This window comes from Xyrauchen texanus, chromosome 28, assembly GCF_025860055.1.
Source record: "Xyrauchen texanus isolate HMW12.3.18 chromosome 28, RBS_HiC_50CHRs, whole genome shotgun sequence".
Classification (NCBI taxonomy): Eukaryota; Metazoa; Chordata; class Actinopteri; order Cypriniformes; family Catostomidae; genus Xyrauchen; species Xyrauchen texanus.
Window position 1 is genome coordinate 6,707,081 of NC_068303.1, and position 22,911 is coordinate 6,729,991.

Consider the following 22,911-nt stretch of genomic DNA (forward strand, 5'->3'; position numbering starts at 1 on the left):
GGGTTAAAAATGACATTTAAATTGAACTTGTATTAAAGGAATAGTTCACTCAAAAACTAAAATTCTCTCATTATTTACGCACCCTAATGCCATCACAGATGTGTATGACTGACATTATGCTGAACACAAAAAAATATTTTCAGAAGAATATTTCAGCTTTGCAGGTCCATACAATGCAAGTGAACGAGTACCAACATTTTTAAGCTCCAAAAATCAAATAAATGCAGCATAAAAGTAATCCATAAAAATGTTGGACACTTCAAAAGCGATATGATAAATGTGGGTGAGTCCTTTATTACTATAAATTATCTCTCTGCCTAGTAAGTGGTATGATATGCATGAAGAATGTGAATCGCCAAAAACAAGAAGTTAATGTGGAGATTGATAGAAAAAATGTATTTGAAATATTGATCCGTTTCTCACCAACACCTATTATATCACTTCAGAACACATGTCTTTGGATTACTTTTATGCTGCCATTATGACCTTTTAGAGCTTCAAACTGTTGGTCACAATTCACTTTAGGCAGCCATATCACCCACTAAAGCTAAGCAGGGTTGAGCCTGGCCAGTACCTGGATGGGAGACCTCCTGGGGAAAACCAAGGTTGCTGCTGGAAGTGGTATTAGAGAGGGCAGGTGCTCACCCTATGGTCTGTGTGGGTCCTAATGCCCCAGTATAGTGATGGGACACTATACTGTAAAAAGGCACCATCCTTTGGATGAGATGTTAAACCAAGGTCCTGGCTCTCTGTGGTCATTACAAATCCCAGGACACTACTCGTAAAGAGTAGGGGTGTAACCCCGGTGTCCTGGCCAAATTCCCTCCATTGACCCCCATATATCATGGCCTTGTATTAATCTCCATCCCTGAATTGGCTACATCACTCTACTCTCTCCTCCCCACCAATAGCTGGTGGACGCACTATGGCTGCCGTCGCATCATCCATTAGCTATGTAAAGCGCTACATAAATGTATGGAATTATTAGGAATTATTGCAAGGACCAAATGAGTGGAGATATTCTTCTAAAAATCTTTGTGTTCTTCAGAAGAAAGAAAATCATACACACTTGGATGGCATGAGGATGAGTGAATTTTCATTTTGGGTGAACTATTCCTTTAAAGCTGAAGTGTGTAACTTAATTCTATGTTAAAACAATTTCTATTAACCCATCTTAATATGAAGAAATGATTATAAAGTAGTGATACATGAACTGATGTATAGGCCACTGATATATATCAGCCAATTATTGACTAAATAAAACATCATATTGATCACAGGCATGAAAACGATGCGTGTATACACACACACACACACACACACACACACGTATATACAGTACTGTGCAAAAGTTTTAGACCCTTGTGAAAAATGTTGCAAAGTGAGGATTTCATCAAAAATAATGCCATAAATAGTTTTCATTTATCATGAACATCATACAAAGTCCAGTAAACAAAAAAGCTAAATCAATATTTGGTGTGACCAGCTTTGCCTTCAAAACAGCAGCAATTCTCCTAGGTACACCTGGACACAGTTTTCCTTAGTTGTTGGCAGATAGGATGTCCAAAGCTTCTTGGAGAATTTGCAACAGTTCTTCTATCTATTAAGGCTGTCTCTTTATGTAATCTCAGACTAAGTGTTCACGGGGGGGATCTGTTCTTCTATTCTATTCTTTTTACAAAATGAATGATTTAGAAGTCTATGGTTTATATTTCATATTGACAATAAAGCTGAAGATATAAATAAGCATCTTAAGAGAAATGCTTTTGTGAAAAAAAATGTGTGCCTAAAACTTTTGCACAGTAATGTATATAAAATGAATGACTTACATGTATTGCACTGTATAAAGTTTACAACCATCTATTTGTGTGGAATATAAAGAAACACCAACCAAAATAAATGAAATCCAAAAAAAGGAAGGCATGTTGAATATGGATAATATTAATTTGTATAGTTCGATCATAACATATCAAATGTGATTTCACATTTGAACAGCAGTGGAATTTTTTTTAGAAGTACATATGAACCTTTTTTCCCCACATCAATTGTCACGATATTATAATTCATCTTTTTTATCTTGTATTCCTCTTTTATTGTAGCTTGCATCCGTTTTGGCATGTTATGTGTTCAACAGATCCGATCCATGTTCGAAGGAAATTATTTATTGTTAGATCGATAAAATAGCTTTGATGCCTCTGAATTTTTTCAACGCAAAACTGGGATCTACTGGCAAAATATGGTAAGCGACAAAATATTGGTATCAGTCTATCGGTTTTGTTTAAATTTGGTTATCGACAAAAAATTCATACCGGTGCATCACTGTTATAAAATAAGCCATTTGTAGGTTAATTTCCCTTAAAAGTGTAAACACTGTGGGCTTTCAAACCATTGCTCTGCTCGTTTGAGCCTCCCAACCACCCCATTGTCTTAACCAATGGTGCGATTTCAGGGTAGGACTATCTATTTATCTGATCAATGGCAGAAGGGCAGTGTATTTAAGAAACCTGTGTGAAAACAACCATTTTTGCAATTTCGTTTGATGAGGCGAGTGGCATAGAAACTACACACTTCAGCTTTAAATAAAGACCAAAATTCAAAACAAACAAATCCTAAACAAAGCACTAACACACACATTCTTGTGAGTTTCTGGCAATTGTCGAGCTCATGCAGTTTGTTATTAAAACCACATCAAAAAGTCTAAACTATAAAAAGATTTTATAGTTTACCTGAGAGATCAATAAGACATGGGTAAGGGTAAATGTCTTTGAAAAAAATAAAAGGGAAAAGATAATTTGTCATTATACATGAAATCAAACTTAATTCCACATTTAATTCCTCTGATTTTAGGACTATGTGATGAAAAAAATTTCACATTACTTCTGGGTATAAACCAGCAGATGTTCTTTGGAAAAAAACATTGTGAAAACAAATCTGTCTGCCTCCCCTCTCTAGTTTTATAGGACACAAACTGGCAAGCTAAGCAGAATAGGAACAAATTAAGCTGCTTTTTTTTAACAACACATGGTGAATTCCAGCCTCTAAGAAACTCAGAAACAAAAACTGCAAACCTTCCAGGAATGACATCATCTTTGTTGGCAAACTTTACCCTAGCATATGACTCACAGTTAAAGTGATGAAAGCTTAACCACACCCATATTGTTCACAACTTTCACAAGGTTTAACAAAGTTTTCCCTTTACCATTCCAAATCGAAGAACTGTGCTTCTTCAATCGCACTAAAGAGCAACAGTAAGAGCAACAGTAAGAGCAACAGGCCTTTTTTTAATTGCCACTTATTTGGGTTAAATGGTTATATGGTTTAAATTACACCTGAACACTTGACTCAGCAACCTTGCCTTTTTTTAAGCAACTCTGCAAGTTTACTAGTGTTTTTCCTGGACTTTTATGGCAGTTGTATCTTTATCACTACAAACAGGAAAACTGCTGCTACATATTTAGGCTACAGTATGTTTAGAAAAGCATACTACCATACTTCTTATGCTATTCTGTATTATACAATATGCATGCATGAAATACATGGATGCTAGGTATACATTTCTAAAAATGCATAGTGGATTCGGTGCAAAATACTGTCTCTAAGAATACCGAAATATCTGTTTGTCTGATCAATGTAAGATTGGGGTGAGTGTTTGGGAAACCTGTTTGAAAACAGTAACTACTCTCACAAATCGCGTTTGGTGAATGCTAGTGGTGCAGTAATGACACATTTCACATTTAATGGTAAAGTTACCTGGACCCTGGTAGGCCTGCGGATGCCCGTGCCCCCCTGATTGCCACGCATTGTTGCTGCTTTTGCCAGTCTCTGTGCCCTCTGGCTGAGCTGCCCAGTTATTAGAAAACCCACCAGAGGCGTTATTATCAAACCCTGCCCACGGGTCATTACCATTACTCGTCTGAAAAAATAAAAATAGAGAAAAGGGAATGTGTAAGAAAATATTATTTTACAAGAATACCAACCTGTGATTGGTCACAGACTTCAGGAAAGCAGAACATATCACCATCCTGCTGTGTCAGAATTATAAAATTTTTCTTTTGGATAGTTCCAAAAAATTACAATTCTGTCATAATTTAATCACCCTCATGTTATTCCAAACTCTTTCTCTATAATGCAGAACACAAAAGGAGATGTTTTAATGAATATTGCGGAAAAAAGCAGTGGATAGTTCCTCACTTAAAAGTAAAAAAAAGAAGTGAGAAACCACCAAGACTTTGTGAAAAAAAAAAATGAAAAAAATAAAAATAAATAAAAAAAATAAAAAAAAATAAGAGGTCGCATGGACTACTTTTATGATACTGATATTGAAAAGGCAGACCAAGCTATATATATATATATTTTTTTTTAAATCTCCTTTTGGATTTTCTTCATTAGAAAGTCATAAGAGTTTGGAAATTATGACAGAATTCTCATTTTTGGGTGAACTATTCCTTTACGCGGCAATATTTTCTCCCTGGAGTTGATTTTCTGGGCCATTTTTCCCTAAATATATATTTTAAAAAAAACACAACAACTCGCCCATTTATGTCAAAACCTTAATTATAATCAATTAATTTAAATATATTCTCAATCTGAACAATTCTGTCCGTTACTTACATAATCAAATAAGCACCAAATAGGCTATTAACACTGCACAAGATCAGATCTAGGCAAATAATAGAATATTCTGAAATATATCAAATGTTAAAAGAAACAAACAATAAAACAGAGGAATTTACTACATTAGAGACATTTTTTAGCCCCCAAATTTGAAATATCTGGAGTGTTTTTGGTGGCACTTTTTACCCTTAGCCCAAATCTGCTGTTGAAATAGGATAATGTATATGTTGATTGATTTATACATTCCTTTCCACACAATAGCACAAATAAAGTAAAAAATAAATTAAAAAAATCACCTTTGTAAATCTATTCTAAAAATGCAATATTTGTTCGACTGGTTGAGGTCAGCCAAAGCCATAGTAAGTGCATATGACCACAATTTCTAACACAAGCAACATGTACCATTATCTTAAACATGTAGTTATGGCTACAGGTCATTTAATCTGAAAAACTTTCAATACACAACAGCCCACTCACATCCGACGACAAGAAACCTGATAACCTTTAGTTATTATTATATTGGCCTGAAAGACTTGATTTGAGAGTCTAATTTAAGAAGCGGATAGATTCAAGGACTTCATAAGAAAGCCAGTGGAATATACGTACAAAGACGGAAATGTTGAATAGACAGAGGCGTTTGCCTTCTCCCTAATGGAAGCTTTCGCTTGTCGATGTTTGTGTAAGAGATTTTAATAACATGCGATCAGTCGACACTATCAATGGTTCGTTGGCCTTGACAACACAAAAGCACAAAGCCACGGTAAAAGAGACCATAAGCGTTGTGTTTCCCAGTCACCATCTGGCCACCCACACACAAATGCGTCATGCTGCATTTAAGTCATCATCCAGTTGCATTCAATAGCATGACCTTTGACCTCTTGCTCTCCAAATATCGACGACGGACATGCAAAGTCAAAAAGTGACTGATTGGATATTACTTGTGTACTCATGCAAAAACCACATGCCATGCACTGAGACAGGAGAACCATGTGGCAAAAGAGTTTGCATGATGTAAGGGATTCACATTTTTTTGTTTGTGAGTGTGTCTGGAAATTTGTGGCTGATACAAACACCAGCGTTAATAAAAAGTTCACATATTTTTCCATTTTTCTTACATTTTTACACAGGTAAGGGGGTATGATTAAACGCATGCATGTTCTTATTGCATTATCTTTTTAATAATTGCACTCAATTAACATGTTAAACGGACAAACTTAAATGAAATGTTCTAAGATGAACTTCTTTTAACACCACTGTAATCCGAAATGCACGCATTTGTCTGATGCATGTGTACAAAGATGCACCCAACAAGTTTTCCAGATTACATTCATTTTGGAAGGTATTTATTAATAAAATTACACTCAGAAAAAGCTGATCATAGGCTCTGTTCAACACAATGAATGTAGTACATTTATATTAATGCTAATTTTATTTTGTTAATAAGTAATTAATTATTAATATGTTAATATTATATTTATTTTAATTTATTTTTAAACATAATTAACAATTTAATAAATAAATATTATTTGAATGTTAAATACTAAAATAATAATAAAATTGTATACCAATTTAATTATATTAAATTATAATTACAATATAATGTATTAATTATAATTTATAAACCATGCATTTACACAAGGCCCTTTTATGCTTATGACAGTTTACTGATAGAGTGCAATTTATAAATATTGATCAAATTGCTAAATTTAATTGAGCTCAATCTTGACAATTTAATTTTCTTAATATCAGTCTAATATTGATAACAGACTGGCTTTGCGTTCTATCAACAACTAACTACAGCTTTACCAATGCAGAGTCCAAAATGAATAAAATCACAGATGTTATTTATTTTTCAACCAAAATTCCAATAATAATCAGTAAGAAAAAAAAAGACTGGGTGCATAACATGGGACTTTAACACTAAACAAGCCTGAAACACACCAGGGACTCTTATTTTGAAATTATGTAGATTTAGTTCAATTACAATGCTCTATATTTTTAATATTTAACAAATAAGGCTTTTTATAGCCGAAATATATTATTTTTCACAATATGAAGTAGGAGACACAATGTATGTGCTGACGAGGGACATTCTATACATTGACATTTTTCTTTGCATACCATCATTTCAATTTAAAATGTAAAAATACAACTCTGAATTTAAAACCTAAATGAACATTCTGTGACAAATTTTCAAACAAAAATCAGGAACAGCTATCAAACTGATTCACAGTTTCATAGTGAATGAATCATTGCATTTTTGCCAATTTTATACTTAAGATAGTCGACAGATAGACTGATGTGACCATTGGTTTGAAAAGTGCTCATTCATTTGATCAATGTGTGACTGATCACTTTGGTGTGATTTGTAGTTGTCGGGTGTGATCAATGGGGACCGATACAATCTGAATGCAGTCAGACCCCAAGAACAGTGAGTTTTGTTCATGTTAGTAAGGGAGGGCTCCAGGATTGAGCATTTGGAAACAAGGGCCCATGCACAGCCTCTGAGTCCATCACGCTGTTTGGCAGTTTAGGTACCTCAACAGTGGAGGTGGAAGAGAAGACCGGGATAACTGGGGTAACTGGGGATTCCGGCTGAGCTACATCAACCTTGGGGGAAAAAGGTGTGACATCATCATAAAGCCTCTGAAAGGGAAGGGTTACCCTGACAACAAAGCCCTAAACAAAAGACCTTGCACAGTAACCACTCGAACCAATGGTTTTCTTAATAGAGACATTGCAGTTTTTGCAAACAACACCTGCAAGACGTTCCAGAATCCAAACGCACACATAATTATGCAGCTGCATCAACAGTGTCCACTTGACTTAAGACATGCTGAATGCAATGCTTTATGTGAGTCGTGTGTTTTTTTTGTAGAGATAAAGTAATTGCATACAAAGGAAATCATATTTTTAACAGCAAAAGACATAGTGGGGTTCAAAAGTTTGAGACCAAATTGAAAATCTAAACCAGGAAATAATCAGAAAGCTTTAGGATTCTGAGAATTTAAAGGCATAGTTCACCCCAACATTAAGAATTTTAGAGGAAAATTTCAGCTCTGTTGGTCCTTTCAATGCATGTGAATAGTGGCCAGAAATCTAAAGGTCTAAAAAGCACATTAAAAGAAGCGTAATCATAAGATTCCAGTGGTTAAATCTATATCTTCAGAAGTGATAATATAGGTGCGGGTAAGAAACAGATCAATATTTAAGTAATTTTTTTTACTATAAATCTCCATTTTCACTTTTACTTTCACACCTGAAAGTCACATGTGGTGCCTGTTTAGTTTCATTTACTTCCTATAGCTTCTGAAGATATAGATTTAACCACTGGAGTCTTATGGATTACTTTTATGCTTTATGTGCTTTTTAGACCTTCAGATTTCTGGCCACCATTCAGAGCTGAAATATTCTTCTAAAAATCTTCATTTGTGTTCTGCAGAAGAAGGAAAGTTACACATCTGGGATGTCATGAGAGTGAGTTAATGATGAGAACTTTAACTTTTTTGGTGAATTATCCCTTTAAAACAAAGAAACATTATGACATACATATTTCCAATTCTGCACTATTTCTAGTTCACAAATCACATTTGTAACACGGAGCAAGGTCAGACTTTCTTGCTTCCAAAGAAGCACACAAGATGCCCTTTGGAACATTCTCAAATCATGCTAGATAATGTGTGGAATATCAGACAGGTTTTGCACAAACTTGTGGAGTCCAGCGCACAATTGTAATACTGATTATCGAACTTGTAATGCAAAATTAAAACTAAAAGTTTTTTCACTACTGGTGGTCTCAGACTTTTGGACTCCCCTGTATTCTACCTGAAAACACTGAAATGTTTTACAAAAGATGAATCACCTACAAATAATTGATCTCGGTTGATGACAAATATAGTAGGCCCTGACTGTTGTGGTTAACAGTCTGTTCTGCATTTACAATGACTCTATAAATAGCTTACATTGCTCCTGATCTCATATCTGTTATCAGTGATCAAATGAGAACATGAAGATGTGGGGAGTGTTTGCAACTTGTTTGAGAACATTTTTTTTGTAAAATTCCACTAGAGGTGCAGAAATTGCACACGTCACCATTAAAGACAACATAATATCAAAACTGACTGTATTTAGTATCTTAATGTAATTGGTCTAACTATGAGTGCACATTATCTTAAAGAAATATATTTTATTTGTATAAACTTTCATCAAAATGTAATAACCATCTCCACCTTTGAAACAACTTTTCTTTTCTGCTGATCCAACGAAGGCCACGGAAGCAGGGGAAATAATATAGACCAATGTACATGTTATGTTAGCATAACATGTTTTCATCAAATCAAGTCATGCCCTAAACAATATCCCTTGGAATTATATATTTTACTCGTATTTCAGATTTCGCAAGTGAAATGCATTGTCGTTTCTTGCGGTCTTTAACAACGCTCAAATTAAAATAAAACCCAATGACATGCCATACTTTCAAAAGTATGAAGACACAACCACAGCTTCCTACTCCTCACAATATTGCTGACCAAACCATTGGTCTTCCAGAAAACAAGATTTCATACAAAATAATTTTAGCCCACTCGACAAAATACTCTCACTCAGCACTGAAAGCCAACCCGCAGTAACTTACTAACACGGAAAAGTGCTGACACTTCATACTGCACATTAAAGGAAAACTTCACCCAAAAATAAAACTCTGTCATCATATACTGTAACCTTGATTGCATTGGTCCCCAACTTTGTGTGGTCACGACTAGCTAAGGGTGCAGCGGAATCTCTGCACGGTTCGATATTTTAATACCCACCGATGTAAAAGCACCAGCAGTACAGTGTACTGACTCAATTCGGTACCCGCGTGATGTCTGACTAAAGCCGGCTGCTTTCAAACGCTCAAATGCATATGCCTGCGAGCACTCATGTAGAATGTAGCTGTAGCATGAACATTTAAATGCGCTTTTTGGTCAGACTATGCCTTATATCTTTAATGTATCCTTTATTAAAGTTCAAATTATAAGGAAGCAGATCATGAAAATAAGCACAAACTCTGAAACTGGCATTTCTCTGTGTGGGCAGTAGTTATCTTATCATGAAGAAAATCTGAAATATGCAGCTCTATTGAGAAGAGAAACGTTTTTTCTAGATGGATCAAAGATAACAAAAAAGGTAGGAGGTTGTAGTCTTAGCCCAATAAACAACTGATTTTTTCCCCCCAATATAAATATCCAAAACTCCTTTTGTGCATTTACTTTAGGAGCTATACTGCAGATTGTTTTTTTAATTTATTTATTAAATCGGAGAATGTTGAATATAATATTTAATATATTTTTCTATTTTAAAATATCTAAAAAATCTTTCAAACAAGATACATTTACCTGAGAAGCAACATATAAGATATTAAGATGTGCTTTCAGAGAATATATATTGAATACGAGTATATTTTGTCTTTACTGCACTGGCAGAAATATGAAAATACACCTAAATTCAAGATTCTTTCTCGGAAAGCAAGCTAAAGATCTTATATGTTGTTTCACATAAGTAAATGTATCTTGTTTTAAGGATTTTATCATTTTAAATGGAAAAACAAGACAAAAACAATTGATAACAATAGGATTTTATTGCAGTGGATTTTTTTAATGGATTCAATTGAAAAAAAACCCAAGTTGTTTTTCCTTGTAATTCAGTGAACGTCATTTAGAGGTATTTTTAAAAGATGATTTAGTTCTCTTTATTGTTAGTAAGCACATTTAATACAACATTTTATGTCGAGGCACAAGTTGAATAGTAGGTTAAGAGCTAATGATTAATCGTTAAAATAATCATTGAATAATCGTTTATCAAAATAACCGTTAGTTGCAGCCCTACACAGCAGTTAATGTATTACATGAGAGGAAGAAGACAGGAAAAAAATAATACATCTCAAAATTCCCGATCTGCGTGATGTGTAAATGCAGCCTTTAATCAAACAACATAATTTACAAGAAATGACTGTCTCTTGAATAATTACTTTAAAAGCTTGAAGCAATGTTTACTTAAAGCTGAAGGATGTAATTTCTGCAACACTAGTGCCACCGAATGGAATTGGAAAAATAAACAATGATTTCAAAACAACTTAGCCCAAAAAATAGCCCCACCCCCAACTAACATCACTGGTTGAGTACATTTACATTTATGCATTTGGCAGACGCTTTTATCCAAAGCGACTTACAGTGCACTTATTACAGGGACAATCCCCCCAGAGCAACCTGGATTAAGTGTCTTGCTCAAAGACACAATGGTGGTGGCTGTGGGGATCGAACCAGCGACCTTCTGATTAACAGTTATGTGCTTTAGCCCACTACGCCACCACCACGTGAGTAATGTTGTTGGGGCGGGTCAAAGCGTGTCGCTCAAAAGAGAAACAGGAATTTTTATAGCACCACAGAAACACAATGTTTAAAGTTTTCGAGAAAATTAACCTGTGAATGGCTTACTAATGGTGCGTTCACATACAACGCGAAAAAAATTCACCTCGCTATGCTCGCAGGAGGAGGGGCTTCTACAACAACTTCTCTTCCCATCATCAACCATGGCCGATATCACAACAACTGCTGCTCTGTATCTGTTGTGGAAGTCCAAGATACGTCGGAAAACAAAACGCTTTAGTGTTTGGGTGCATATTATCCAACTATCCAGATTTGTTCTGCTACTACATCAGTACGTCAGTGACATCCAGACAATCTCAATGCTGATAAGCTTTCGCACAACGCGTCATGCGGAAGGAATCGAGTTCGCGCCATTCGAGCTGCGAATTTGCATCATTTGCATTGACTTTGTATGAAAATCACGCCGTGCAAAGCACTCGATTTGCATTGTATGTGAACGCAACATTAGAGTTGCCTCTGCAAGGATAAGGCAGGGATAGCTGAAAGTATTTTAACATGGAAAAAGTTACATACTTCAGCTTTAAGAAACACTAGAAGGCTTCATTGTTTTGATTTAATTTGTCAATATTAATATGAAACTTTTTAAAGAAAGGAGTGTTTTAATAGCATTTACTTATTTGTCAGTGGTTGGGGAGCTGTGGGGGAAAACACTATAAAGTTGCAGTAGTTTTAAAAAGTTTGGGAACCACTGCTATTGCCTTCTTTCTTCCTTGGAACATAAAAGGAGATGTTGGGCAATATGTTAGCTTCAGTCACCAATCAAATTCATTGTATGGAAAAAAACATGCAATGTAAGCAAATAGTGACTAGTAATTGTAAGCGAATAGAGTCTGTCAGTCCCTAATATTCAGCCAAACATCTCCTTATGGGTTTCACAGATGAAAGAAAGTCATACGGGTTTGGAAAAACATGGGTGGGTAAATGATGACAAAAGTTTCATTCTGGGGAGAAATCCACCAATCTTCAAATTCACATCCTTCAGTCTCAGAGTTTGCTTGCATAAACATTTTTTATATTCTGAGTAAGACGTTTTATGCTTCTGAACAGGAATCTCCCTTCCTGCCCACTTCCTCTCAGCAAGCTGAACAGTGGGAGAATTGAGCAGAGGAGGAGCTTTACATGGAGAATGAACAGCACATACACGTTTTGAAAATCAAAAAAGTTCACTCTCTTTAACGCTTAGTCAGAATTAGTGAAAACGATTGAATTATTCATATGTGAAATTTCCCCTTCGGCAATTCTTACGGTGGCTTACTTGTGCTGTGCTGGCTGGGGTAGGCATGTGACTGTCAAAGAATGACAGGTCCAGGGGGGCTGCTTTTCCTCCAGAGGAAAAAGGTTGGGCCTGGTTAATCTACGAAAGCAGGGGTAAACAAATTTACAAGGGGAATACAACTCGAGTTTCTATATTGATACAGTCAATATGAAATGACACTCACAATAAGTTTTCCTTCAGTAATGTGTTGGAGGAAAGAAAATCATATAGATTTGAACAACATGTGGTGTGTCCATGACAGCCTATTTATACAGAGGGTGAACTGTTTACCAGTCCTCCATGTGTGTTACTTCCTTAGGATTTCTCATGTCTTTATAAAATGATTATGTTTGCTGAAGCTTTGATTAACATCTGAAAGCTTAATTTCCTTGTTGAAGACGCCATGGTTTAAACATATGTAAAACATTTAGTTTTCTGTGAAGAGTGCTTAAAAATGTTGGTCAAGGCTTCTTGGACCAAACTGTCACAATTTAGTTTAAAATGGCCATTTTTACCTTTTCTTTGAATTAAACAGTCTGTTTTTGCTCCTGTAGCTGATATAATTGACTAACATTATTGAACAAAAACAAGGAAAATTCTGTTTTCCATGATATGTCCAGAAGAACATTACATATGAATCGATACTGAATCGAAATCTAATCTATAGCCACCTTTGGTCACCCTGCTCATCATAAATATCGTAAAAACTCAATTCGGTCAGCCATTTCTTACCACTATATAATCCTCAGGTACCAATCCGACCACTCCTCTGGAGTTTCGTGCTTCGATCCATCCCCCACCAATGCCCTGGGAACGGAAGAGAATGGATGATCTTAACAGGTAAGGTTCTGATCCATCCGTACACACTTACACACGTGCAATATCTCAGAGCGGACAGTTGTTATGCTACAGAGAATGCAAGTGAAACCGACTCACCGGATTGGTAATTGTGACCGTCTCGCCCTCTTGAACCGACAGCTCATTATTGCCAGGCTCTGCCGTGAAGTCATATAAAACCTGTGCCTGTGTGCATATACAGACAAGAAATGAGTTAAGACCTTAGTAAAGTTGAATTATTCAAATCGTGAGATAAATCAGGCCTGACTTTTGGGCTGGACTTTTTCCAATGGAAACCATTGAAAGCACTTTTCTCAGGATTATGAATGTGATTTAGATTTAACTCACTGGGATGTTTTTTATTTTCTGTATAATCGATGAGTTGAGGCTATTTTACATGAATCGATATCACCTTTTTAATCATAAGTGTGAATCCTATTTCACTCCAAACACACAAGAAATAAGAAATAGTATTTTTAGGAATTTTCTTGATGCAAAATGCAATTTCATATTTTTTGTCTTTTGATTTTTGGGGTGAAATAGGACTTGGATATGACTTCAGTTTTTGAATCTAGGTGATAAAATATAGTAATGTAGGCCACATTTTGGTTATAAAACATACAAATGTTCAAAGCTCAGAATGAAAACAAGGAATTCCACAGTTAAGAAAAAAAACAAATACTTTCCACAAAGCTTCCTTTATTCTAAAACACATAATGCCAACAAGGAATCACTAAGTTCACATACACACACTGTCTTGTCCTGGAGCTATCGAAACGACAAACAGTGAGGTCTGTATGAAAAGTGTGACAGGGTCTCTCTATGTAGGGGTTTATTACTCAGACAGAGAGGGTCTCTGTGGGTAAGAGTTCACTTCTAATTCAAATGAAATACTGTACATATTTTTGGGGAACTATACCAACATCAGTGATAGATGAATAACAAATCCTTAGATTTCATAACGGTGTCTGACAACAATTTGGACAACGTGTCTGAAAAAAAGAGAAAAAAAAACAAACTGTGGTGGTGAAAAAGAAATTGTGTTCTCTGATGTAATAACATGCAGGACAAAAAGAGGATATAACAACAGAAACTGAGAAGAATGAGAAAATCATGAAAGCAGACTGACAAGCAAACTGTGACCATGATGAGCTCATCGGTGTTTTCATCATTAGAAACATCCTCATTTTAGGAGCAGAACTAAATTAAGCAATAAGACAGGATTACTCAATTAAAGGTATAGTTCACCCAAAAATTTAAATTCTGTCATAATATACTTAAATTCTCCTCCTGCCCAGTAGGTGGCAATATGCACAAAGAATGCGAATCGCCAAAAACAAGGAAGAAGAATGTGAAAGTGGAGATTTATAGTAAAAAAGGACTTCAATATTAATCCGTTTCTCACCCAATCTTAAGTCGCTTCTGAAGATATTACACCTCTGGAGTCTTACTTTAACTTTTATGCTGCCTTATGTGCTTTTTGGACTTTCAAAGACCTGTCTTCCATTCATTTGCATTGTATGGACCTACAGAGCTGGGATATTCTTCTAAAAATCTTCATTTGTGTTCAGTAGAAAGTACTACACATCTGGGATGGCATGAGGGTGAGTGAATGATGAGAGAATTTTCATTTAAGATAAGAGTTTATTGTCATATGTACAAGAAACAGTGTTACACGGTACAATTAATTTCTTACTCAGTGAATCCTCACAGCAACCTCAGACATACTGTAAACAGGACATAAGGAGAAAAAAATGCAACAACAAATATAAAAAAAATAAATAAAATTACAAATAGTGCACATGTAAGTGTATACACATACATACAAGTGCAAACATTAGAAACATAAATTAAAAAGTGTACAAGAGAAAGTGTATACGTGCATTGTAAAAATGGAGATGGTCATGTGCAAAGGCCTGCGGAGTTAGTCTCAGTAGTTGTCCTTAATGTTGTTACATTCATAATTATGTGTGTGTATGCAGGGTGGGGTAAAGCTTGCCAACTCTTACGAACAGAGGGAAAACTGTGTCTGCAGTGCTGGGGGGAGGGACAGTGGATGAGAGTCTTAATGGCTTGTGGGCAGAAACCGTTTCTCAGCCTGGTTGTTCTTGCTTTTGCACTCCTGTAATGTCTACCTGATGGTAGGAGTGTAAATAGGCTGTGTTGGGGTGACTATAGTCCTTAATGATGTTGTGGGCCCTCCTGATATCCCTGGCCTGGTAGAGGCTCTCCGGCGATGGTAGGGCTGTTCCAGTGATGGGTTGGTCTCACCACCCGCTGCAGAGCCTTATGGTCCAGAGCAGTGCAGCTTCCAAACCAGACTGTGATAGAGCTGGTAAGGATGCTCTCGATTGTGCACCTGTAGAAGCTGCTGAGGATTCTGCTTGACATGCTGAATTTCCTCAGCCTCCTCAAGAAGTAGAGATGCTGTCGAGATTTCTTCAGCAGGTATATAGTGTTGTTAGATCTTCAGTGATGTGAACACCAAGGGATTTTAAAGTGCTCACCCTCTCCACCTCTGTCTCGCCAATACGCAGTACCAAGTGCTGCCCTCTTTTCCTCCGTGGATAAACAATCATCTCCTTTAGGGAGAGTTTGTTGTCCTGACACCACTTCACTAGGTCAGCCACTTCCCTCCTGTATGCTGACTCATCTCCCCCAGTTATCCCCTCAGTTGTGTCATCAGTGAATTTGATGATGCTGGTGTTGTTCTGGGAGAACACACAGCCATAGGTGAAGAGCATGTAGAGCATGGGGCTCAGCATGCAGCCCTGAGGAGTTCCTGTGTTTATGGTTATTGTCCTGGATGTGTGGTTCCCTATTCTAACAGACTTGGGTCTGCCTATTAGAAAATCTAGAACCCAGTAGCAGAGGGTGGGTGGCACACCAAGGATGGAAACCTTGTTGATGAGCTTAGATGGTATCACAGTGTTGAATGCTGAGCTGTAGTATTGAGGCATGTGCGAGAGACAAGTTGAATATGTCCGTGAAGACATCAGCTAGCATCGATGAGCAAGTTCTAAGTGCTCGTCAAGGAATATTGTCTGTGCCAGCTGCTTTCCATGGATTTATTTTCCTAAAAACATTTGCCACATCTGCAGATAAGACTGTGAATGGTGGATTCTGCGTGCTCCCACTGACCAGCTTACTCCCCAGTGGCTTGGTGTTGAGGGCCTCAAAGTTGGCAAAGAATTAATTGAACTCATCTGGTGTGATGCGCCTGTCAATGATCTCGCCCCTGCTCCTACCTTCATATTCTGTGGTGTTTTGTAATCCCTGCCACATTCGCCGGGTGTCAGCAGTGGTATAGTGACCCTCCAGCCTCAGTCTGTACTGTCTCTTGGCATTCCTTATGGCTCTTCGAAGGTCATATCTGGCCTTCTTGTAGTCAATGGCATTACGTGATTTTTCGTGTTTATTTTTGGGTGAACCATAACTTTAAAAGCAAAAAGCAAAAACTAAATTAAAATTAGGGATGCACCAATATGATTTTTTTTTTGTCTGATACAGGTACCGATTTAAACAAAAAAAAACGATAGGCTGATACAATATATACTGTCATCAGATCACCATTTTAATGCATAAAGGGAATGAATAGGAATGCATAAAAAAAGTATAAAGGAGGTACATAAGCTTTTTACTGTCCTAACAATAAATCTTTCCCAATGTATAATTTCCGATATCTCTGAAGTTACAGTAGGTAAGTGCCACTTTCACAACTGTCCCATCCGTTTATGTAGTTTTTTCTGCATTAACGTGAGATCGAGAAAGAATACAAATTTAATATTACATGTTCTTCAGAGTGCCAACCCTTCTACATATTGTGGCTATTATTATTTCTGGATTGTGCATTTGGATTCACAGAGTTTTTACAAAGTGTGTTACTAATTAATTATAAAATAAACCATAGTATTTTGTTTTGTTTTTTAATCACCATTTCATGCTTAATACCAATATGCTGATGATTTTAATTTGGTCAATAACTGGCCGATAAATATCAGCAGACGATACATTGGTGCATCCCTAATTAAAATAAAAAATACATTAATTAGAAGTGAAAGTTAAAGTACTATTAAAATTTGAATAATGTCCAAATGTCACACCTATCTATCTATTTATCTATACATTGGTTATATGTAAAAGCAAATAGATATGTATTATATTATTAGACAGCATGACATCACTGGGTCTCATGACATTTTACACATTATTCCAGACAGGATTTGCATTTAGAAAGCAGTGAGTCCCAGTTATAAACTCTATGATTAACTAATCTTGGTAAATGATTAACACTACATATCCCATAATGCATCGCAAGGTGACGTCAGCCCGCCCACTAAAATGTCACAAGATTCCAATGATCCATATTTTCCTCTGTTTATCAGAAACCCCTTACACAACGTTTAAATACCAAAAAGCAATATTTGCCAACATTTCGGGTGCATTATAGAGAGTATACAAATTCAGTTATGAGGCTAATTAAGCCTGTAAACACATAAGAGCAAATATATCGGCGTGTGTGTGAAAATATTTTGCCAGCCCAAACTGTCTGATCTTAGTGCTAAGAGATTAAAAACAGATCGATCACAAACTTTAACCAAACATATGGCACATGAAGTCTTACCTTCGTTTCCATTCTGCTCGCATTAACCAGTCATAAACTCTCTCTTCATCCAGACATTTCTCTGGTGCGAAAACGATCCTTTTAAAAACTAGATCATTTTAAGACTCGAAGACCAGAACAGTTTATCCTCTGGCTTTGAACCCAACAGACTCAAATGAAACGGGTCAGAAATGTGTAAACTTTCAAACTCGTCGTTTTCGTCAGTTACGAGCAAATCAACTTTAGTACAGCCGAGTGCGTGTTTCAAATAAGAGACACAACCGGAAACAACCTCACTCTGTATGTGACCTGAAAAACTAATCACAACTGGTGTGTATGTGTGTGTAGGGGCAATCATTTATAGATAATAATAATACATAACATAAATAATGCATATAATACATACATATAATGGATTAGTATTATTATTACTACATCTACTGTTATATATATAACGTATTAAATTTCATGCTTACTATATATGTACATAGTGTAAAAATAGTATTCTTTATATAATGTGAGTGTGACTATGTAGAACATGGTTTCAAAAAACATAAATGTATCTCAAATGGAAATAAATGTATATATAAATGAGAAAGAACGTGTAGTAAGCATAAAATACGTAAAGAAACATCCTACTTTACAAAATAAATAAATAAGCACATACAAAAAATAATTGCAAAATAGTAGAAACAAAATAGTTCCACATAGCTAGTAGGTGCCGTGTTATATATATAGTTGTGTAAGCTTTTTGGATTTTTGTCAAGTTCAAACTGAGAGGCGAGAGCTAAAATGTCAGATGTGTGTTCATACAGCGCTCTCTAGTGGAGAGAAAAAAGTGGTTCTTCAAAAATAAACGACTCATGTAGAATTAGCCAAACAGGGCAGTTCTTAAAGACCGAATACGAATCTAAATAATAATGTTCCTGTTTTAAATCTTGACTTTGTATAAATTAAAGGTGCTCTAATCGATTTTAGACGTTCTGGAACTTCCACGAGTCTGTGACGTTGAATTAAACGCCCCCTCTTTCCAAAACACCACCCTACAAAAGGTAGCACTGAGACTATAGAACCTATCTATGTAGATCTATGATTGAGACCATCACTGTAGAACTCACAGATGTCAAACACAACAGTAACAAAAAGAGCATCCTGAGCTGACAACTGTTATGCATCTGAAAATGACATTAAACCTGAATGTTCACTTCAACTGCACTATGAGAATGCCCAAAATGATCGACAAGCAGAAAGCACATTTTTGTTTACGGTTTAGTGCGGTCAAAGATAACTATGGGATATCTCAATTTTCTACATACCATTCTATTAAAAAATCGAATACAGCCAGATATTATTTAGCAGAGATGGGCTGCCTCCCAGGAACAAACTGAGGCCTCTTTGTGCAATGGGCTTATTTTACAGTGTTTGCTGTATGTATGACAGACACCAGTCCTGTTTCGATTTTAAGAGGGAAAAGAGGACGAGATTCTAAGATTAGTATTATTATTATTATGTAGTAGTAGTATTTAAAAATCTCCAGATGTCCTGAGATTCAGAAATATATTCATTGAAATAAAGAGGTGTGATTTGTACTGTGACGAAGCAGGCGGAGAATGAGGATCTATATGCAGCAGTTTATGTAACTAAACATAAAGAAAACTTGGAATAAAGCAAAACAAGGGAGACCTGGCAAAACAAGGGAGAGCATCCAAAAACATGCAAGAACTAACACAGGAGGCAGGGAAACCAAGGACTTAAATACATAAAGGAACAAACAAGGGAATAAGGAACACCTGGGGAAACCATCAGGGAAAGAGAACTAATCAGGGGAAAACCAATCATAAAATGAAACTACAAAGGACTACAAAAACCAAACAGGAAACAGGAACTAAACTAAATTTCAACATAAAAGCACAAAAACAAAAGACAACAGTGAACATGACATGTACTTAGAGCATCGTTTAGAGGAAATTACAGGTAGCCTATGTTTTTATCGCATAACCCTCCTGTTATGTGCAACTTTTCCATCTCTTCAAAATATGCTAAACTTAGAACAACTTGAATCTTTCTGATTTTTCCTAAATGTATTAGAAGAATACCTAAATATGTATTTAACATGTTTCAGAGTTTTCAAATCCCTGTACACATTTTGACCACATTGGCTATGTTTTATGGTAGGTAACCTGGATCAATTTACAGCTTAATTTTTCACCGCTGTTTTACCATTTCTTGCTGACTGTCTCCCATGATATTGTCAACTTCTAACAAAAGTATCCCATATCTATATGCCTTAACATGAGTCTTTCTCTATTAGGTACATACTTTCAGTGTTTCACGCCTCTGAAAACCTCTTTTTGAATAACTTTATATCAACAGCTTTCCCTAAAATAAAGGAAGAAAACGAATATTTGTAAAAACAACATAATAATGTATTTATGAACAGATTACTCAATTTTTATAACAACCATGAATGAAAAGGCATTATTTTCAGATGCAACAAACATCATTTTACAGATGATCTGTACATTGTAAACTTTGTGCAGGAAACGATTCTGAATTAGTTTTTGGCATGAAACACACAATCAATAGTGCCGCAGAAAAAGGTATACACATTTGAATTGATGCAAAGATGTCTGATGGGGGATGGCACTTGCCAGTAACTCGGCAGAATGGGGTCGATATAAAGGTGCTTGACCTCCCGTATGATCATGTTGATTGGAAAGGGATTGTTTACACAGATGCATTAAACATACATTTACAAATGATCTGTACATTATGTGCACAGTAAGGCTGGAAAACTGTGTAGGGAACAATCCTTCGATTGTTCAGGTCATATCTAGAAGGGAGGGGTTACTATGTGAACATAGGCAACTATGATTCTGAGTGGACATCTATGACGTGTCCCACAAGGCTCAATTCTTGCACCGCTCCGGTTCAACCTTTATATGCTCCCACTAGGACAAATTATGAGAAAGAACCAAATTGTGTACCATACACCCATATATATAGTACCTAACCTTATCGCCACATGACTACAACACCATAGACTCCCCGTGCTGTGCACTGATGAAATTAATAGTTGGATCTGCCGCAACTTCCTTCAGTTAAATAACGACAAAACAGAGGTCATTGTATTTGGCAATAAAGTCGAAACTCCCAAGGTTGACACATATCTTGACTCCAGGGGTCTAAAGACAGAAAATAAAGGAATCTTGGTTTCATTTTGGAGTCAGATCTTAGTTTCAGTAGTCATATCAAAGAGTAAATAATTCAGCCCACTTTCATCTCAAAAATAAAGCGTGAATTAGATGTTTTGTATCCAGTTAAAACTTGTTGAATCTTGTTCATGCATTCATCACCAGTAGGTCCCAAAAACACCAACATCCATCTCATTCAGAATGCTGCTGCAAGGATTCCCACCCAAACCAAACATCTGAGCATATTACTTCAGTCCTCAGGTCTTTACACTGGCTTCCAGTTACCCATAGAATTGATTTTAAAGTACTATAAGTCTTTCATAAATTACTCAATGGCCCAGGACCTAAATACACTGTAGATATGCTTGTTGAATATAAACCTCCAGAAAACGTCAGATGTGCTCCAAAAGTCACATTCAAATCCAGACTGAAAATATGTTTGTTTAGCTTTGCATTTATAGACTGAGTGCTTTACATACTGACTGCACTGCATCATTTGAACTTTGTATTCTTTTACTTTTTAATTCATTTGAGTAATTTAAAAGATCTGGACATACCATTGAGTGTCATGTCATTGACCATGAACTGGATATTTCCTGTCAGTTCCTCATTAGATCAAAACAGATAACTGTGGTTACAACAACATAGCATAACAGCACCTGTCTTTGCATAAATACAGGCATGTAAAAACATTTATTTTCCGTGTTAAGGACCGGCATGCTGATGGGACCTCCATGCCTGTTGTTGACCAGAAACAGAACTACAAATGCCTGTCTCTAACTGAGTCTGATGGGACAACTATCATGAAGTTTCAGAGGTCCATTGAGGACCGTGATGAAAATGATTTTCCTCTTTCACAGATGCAATAAACATACATTTACAAATTATCTGTACATTATGTGCACAGTAGCACAGAGGAGGACTGAACATTGGGTATCAGGTAACATTAGTATAACTGGTTTATTGTTGAATGTTTCATGTTGAGGATCTGTGGTGTTTTTTACTAATTAACCCCAAACATAACAAATTTAATAATTTTCCAAAATACACCCTTTCATTCAAAAGTATAACAAATATATTACTTAATACAAAAAACTGAGCCTTTAAACAGCACAAAGTATTGATTGTTAACACAATTGTGAATTTGCTGGTATAGAAGTTTTTTTTCCTGTGCAAACCAAACATGTCATTATAAATATAAAATAAACATATACGTATTTAATGCCATGTTTTCTCCTAATACATTGTATACAGTTATCGGTCAGAATGGACATAGTCATTAGATATGACATGAAAGCAGATAACATTTAGAATTTGAGGAATTCATTTTATTTTTACATTTTTGGGGTAATTTTCCCCTAAACATTAAAGTTGTCGCCCAAATTTAAACTCAACAGGAGGGTTAAAGGGATAGTTCACCCAAAAATGGGCAACACCTGCAGAAGACCACGTCCGGAACTTTATTAGGACCATATTCTAAGATCAACAGTTTGTTTTGAAGCTGAATGAGAGCAGTACAGTTTTCGTGTTTAAATATTTATATATGTATGGGACACAGGAGGCCTTAAGACATAAAAATCACTGTATGGGGGTTCAGGGATATTTACCTTTATGCATTTGGCAGACGCTTGTATCCAAAGCAACTTACAGTGCAATTATTACAGGGACAATCCCCCCGGAGCAAGCTGGAGTTAAGTGCTTTGCTCAAGGACACAATGGTGGTGGCTGTGGGATTCAAACCAGTGACCTTCTGATTAACATCCCTGTGCTTTAGCCACTATGCCACCAGCATTCACATTATCTGACACCTGGCTAAGTGATTCCCTGAGAAAACCTTTATAAGTCTGAATAGACCATTTATTAACAACAAACATCCAATTAACATAAAAACTGTGAAGCATTCAAATACTGTTTGCATATGAAGACATCTAATTTTCACAAAATAAAAACAAATATCCGCTTGTTTATTATGAAAGTCGAGTA

At 36.1% G+C, this 22,911-nt stretch overlaps 1 protein-coding gene across 2 annotated transcripts in view; it reads right to left on the reverse strand.

The window, feature by feature from the left end:
• LOC127622124 (sorting nexin-9-like) overlaps positions 1-18,046 on the reverse strand; it is a 29,152-nt gene extending 11,106 nt beyond the window's left edge. Inside the window, exons 1-6 of one of the 2 annotated variants that reach the window (XM_052096064.1) lie at positions 17,756-18,046; positions 13,231-13,317; positions 13,027-13,101; positions 12,295-12,393; positions 7,153-7,224; positions 3,751-3,913 (exon numbers count right to left, since the gene is read on the reverse strand). In XM_052096064.1, the coding sequence (XP_051952024.1) occupies positions 3,751-3,913; positions 7,153-7,224; positions 12,295-12,393; positions 13,027-13,101; positions 13,231-13,317; positions 17,756-17,767 (508 nt within the window). In that variant the 5' untranslated portion in view covers positions 17,768-18,046. The remainder of the gene's footprint in view (positions 1-3,750; positions 3,914-7,152; positions 7,225-12,294; positions 12,394-13,026; positions 13,102-13,230; positions 13,318-17,755) is intronic. The other variant, XM_052096065.1, reaches the window with a different exon arrangement.
• Positions 18,047-22,911: the final 4,865 nt, after the last annotated feature.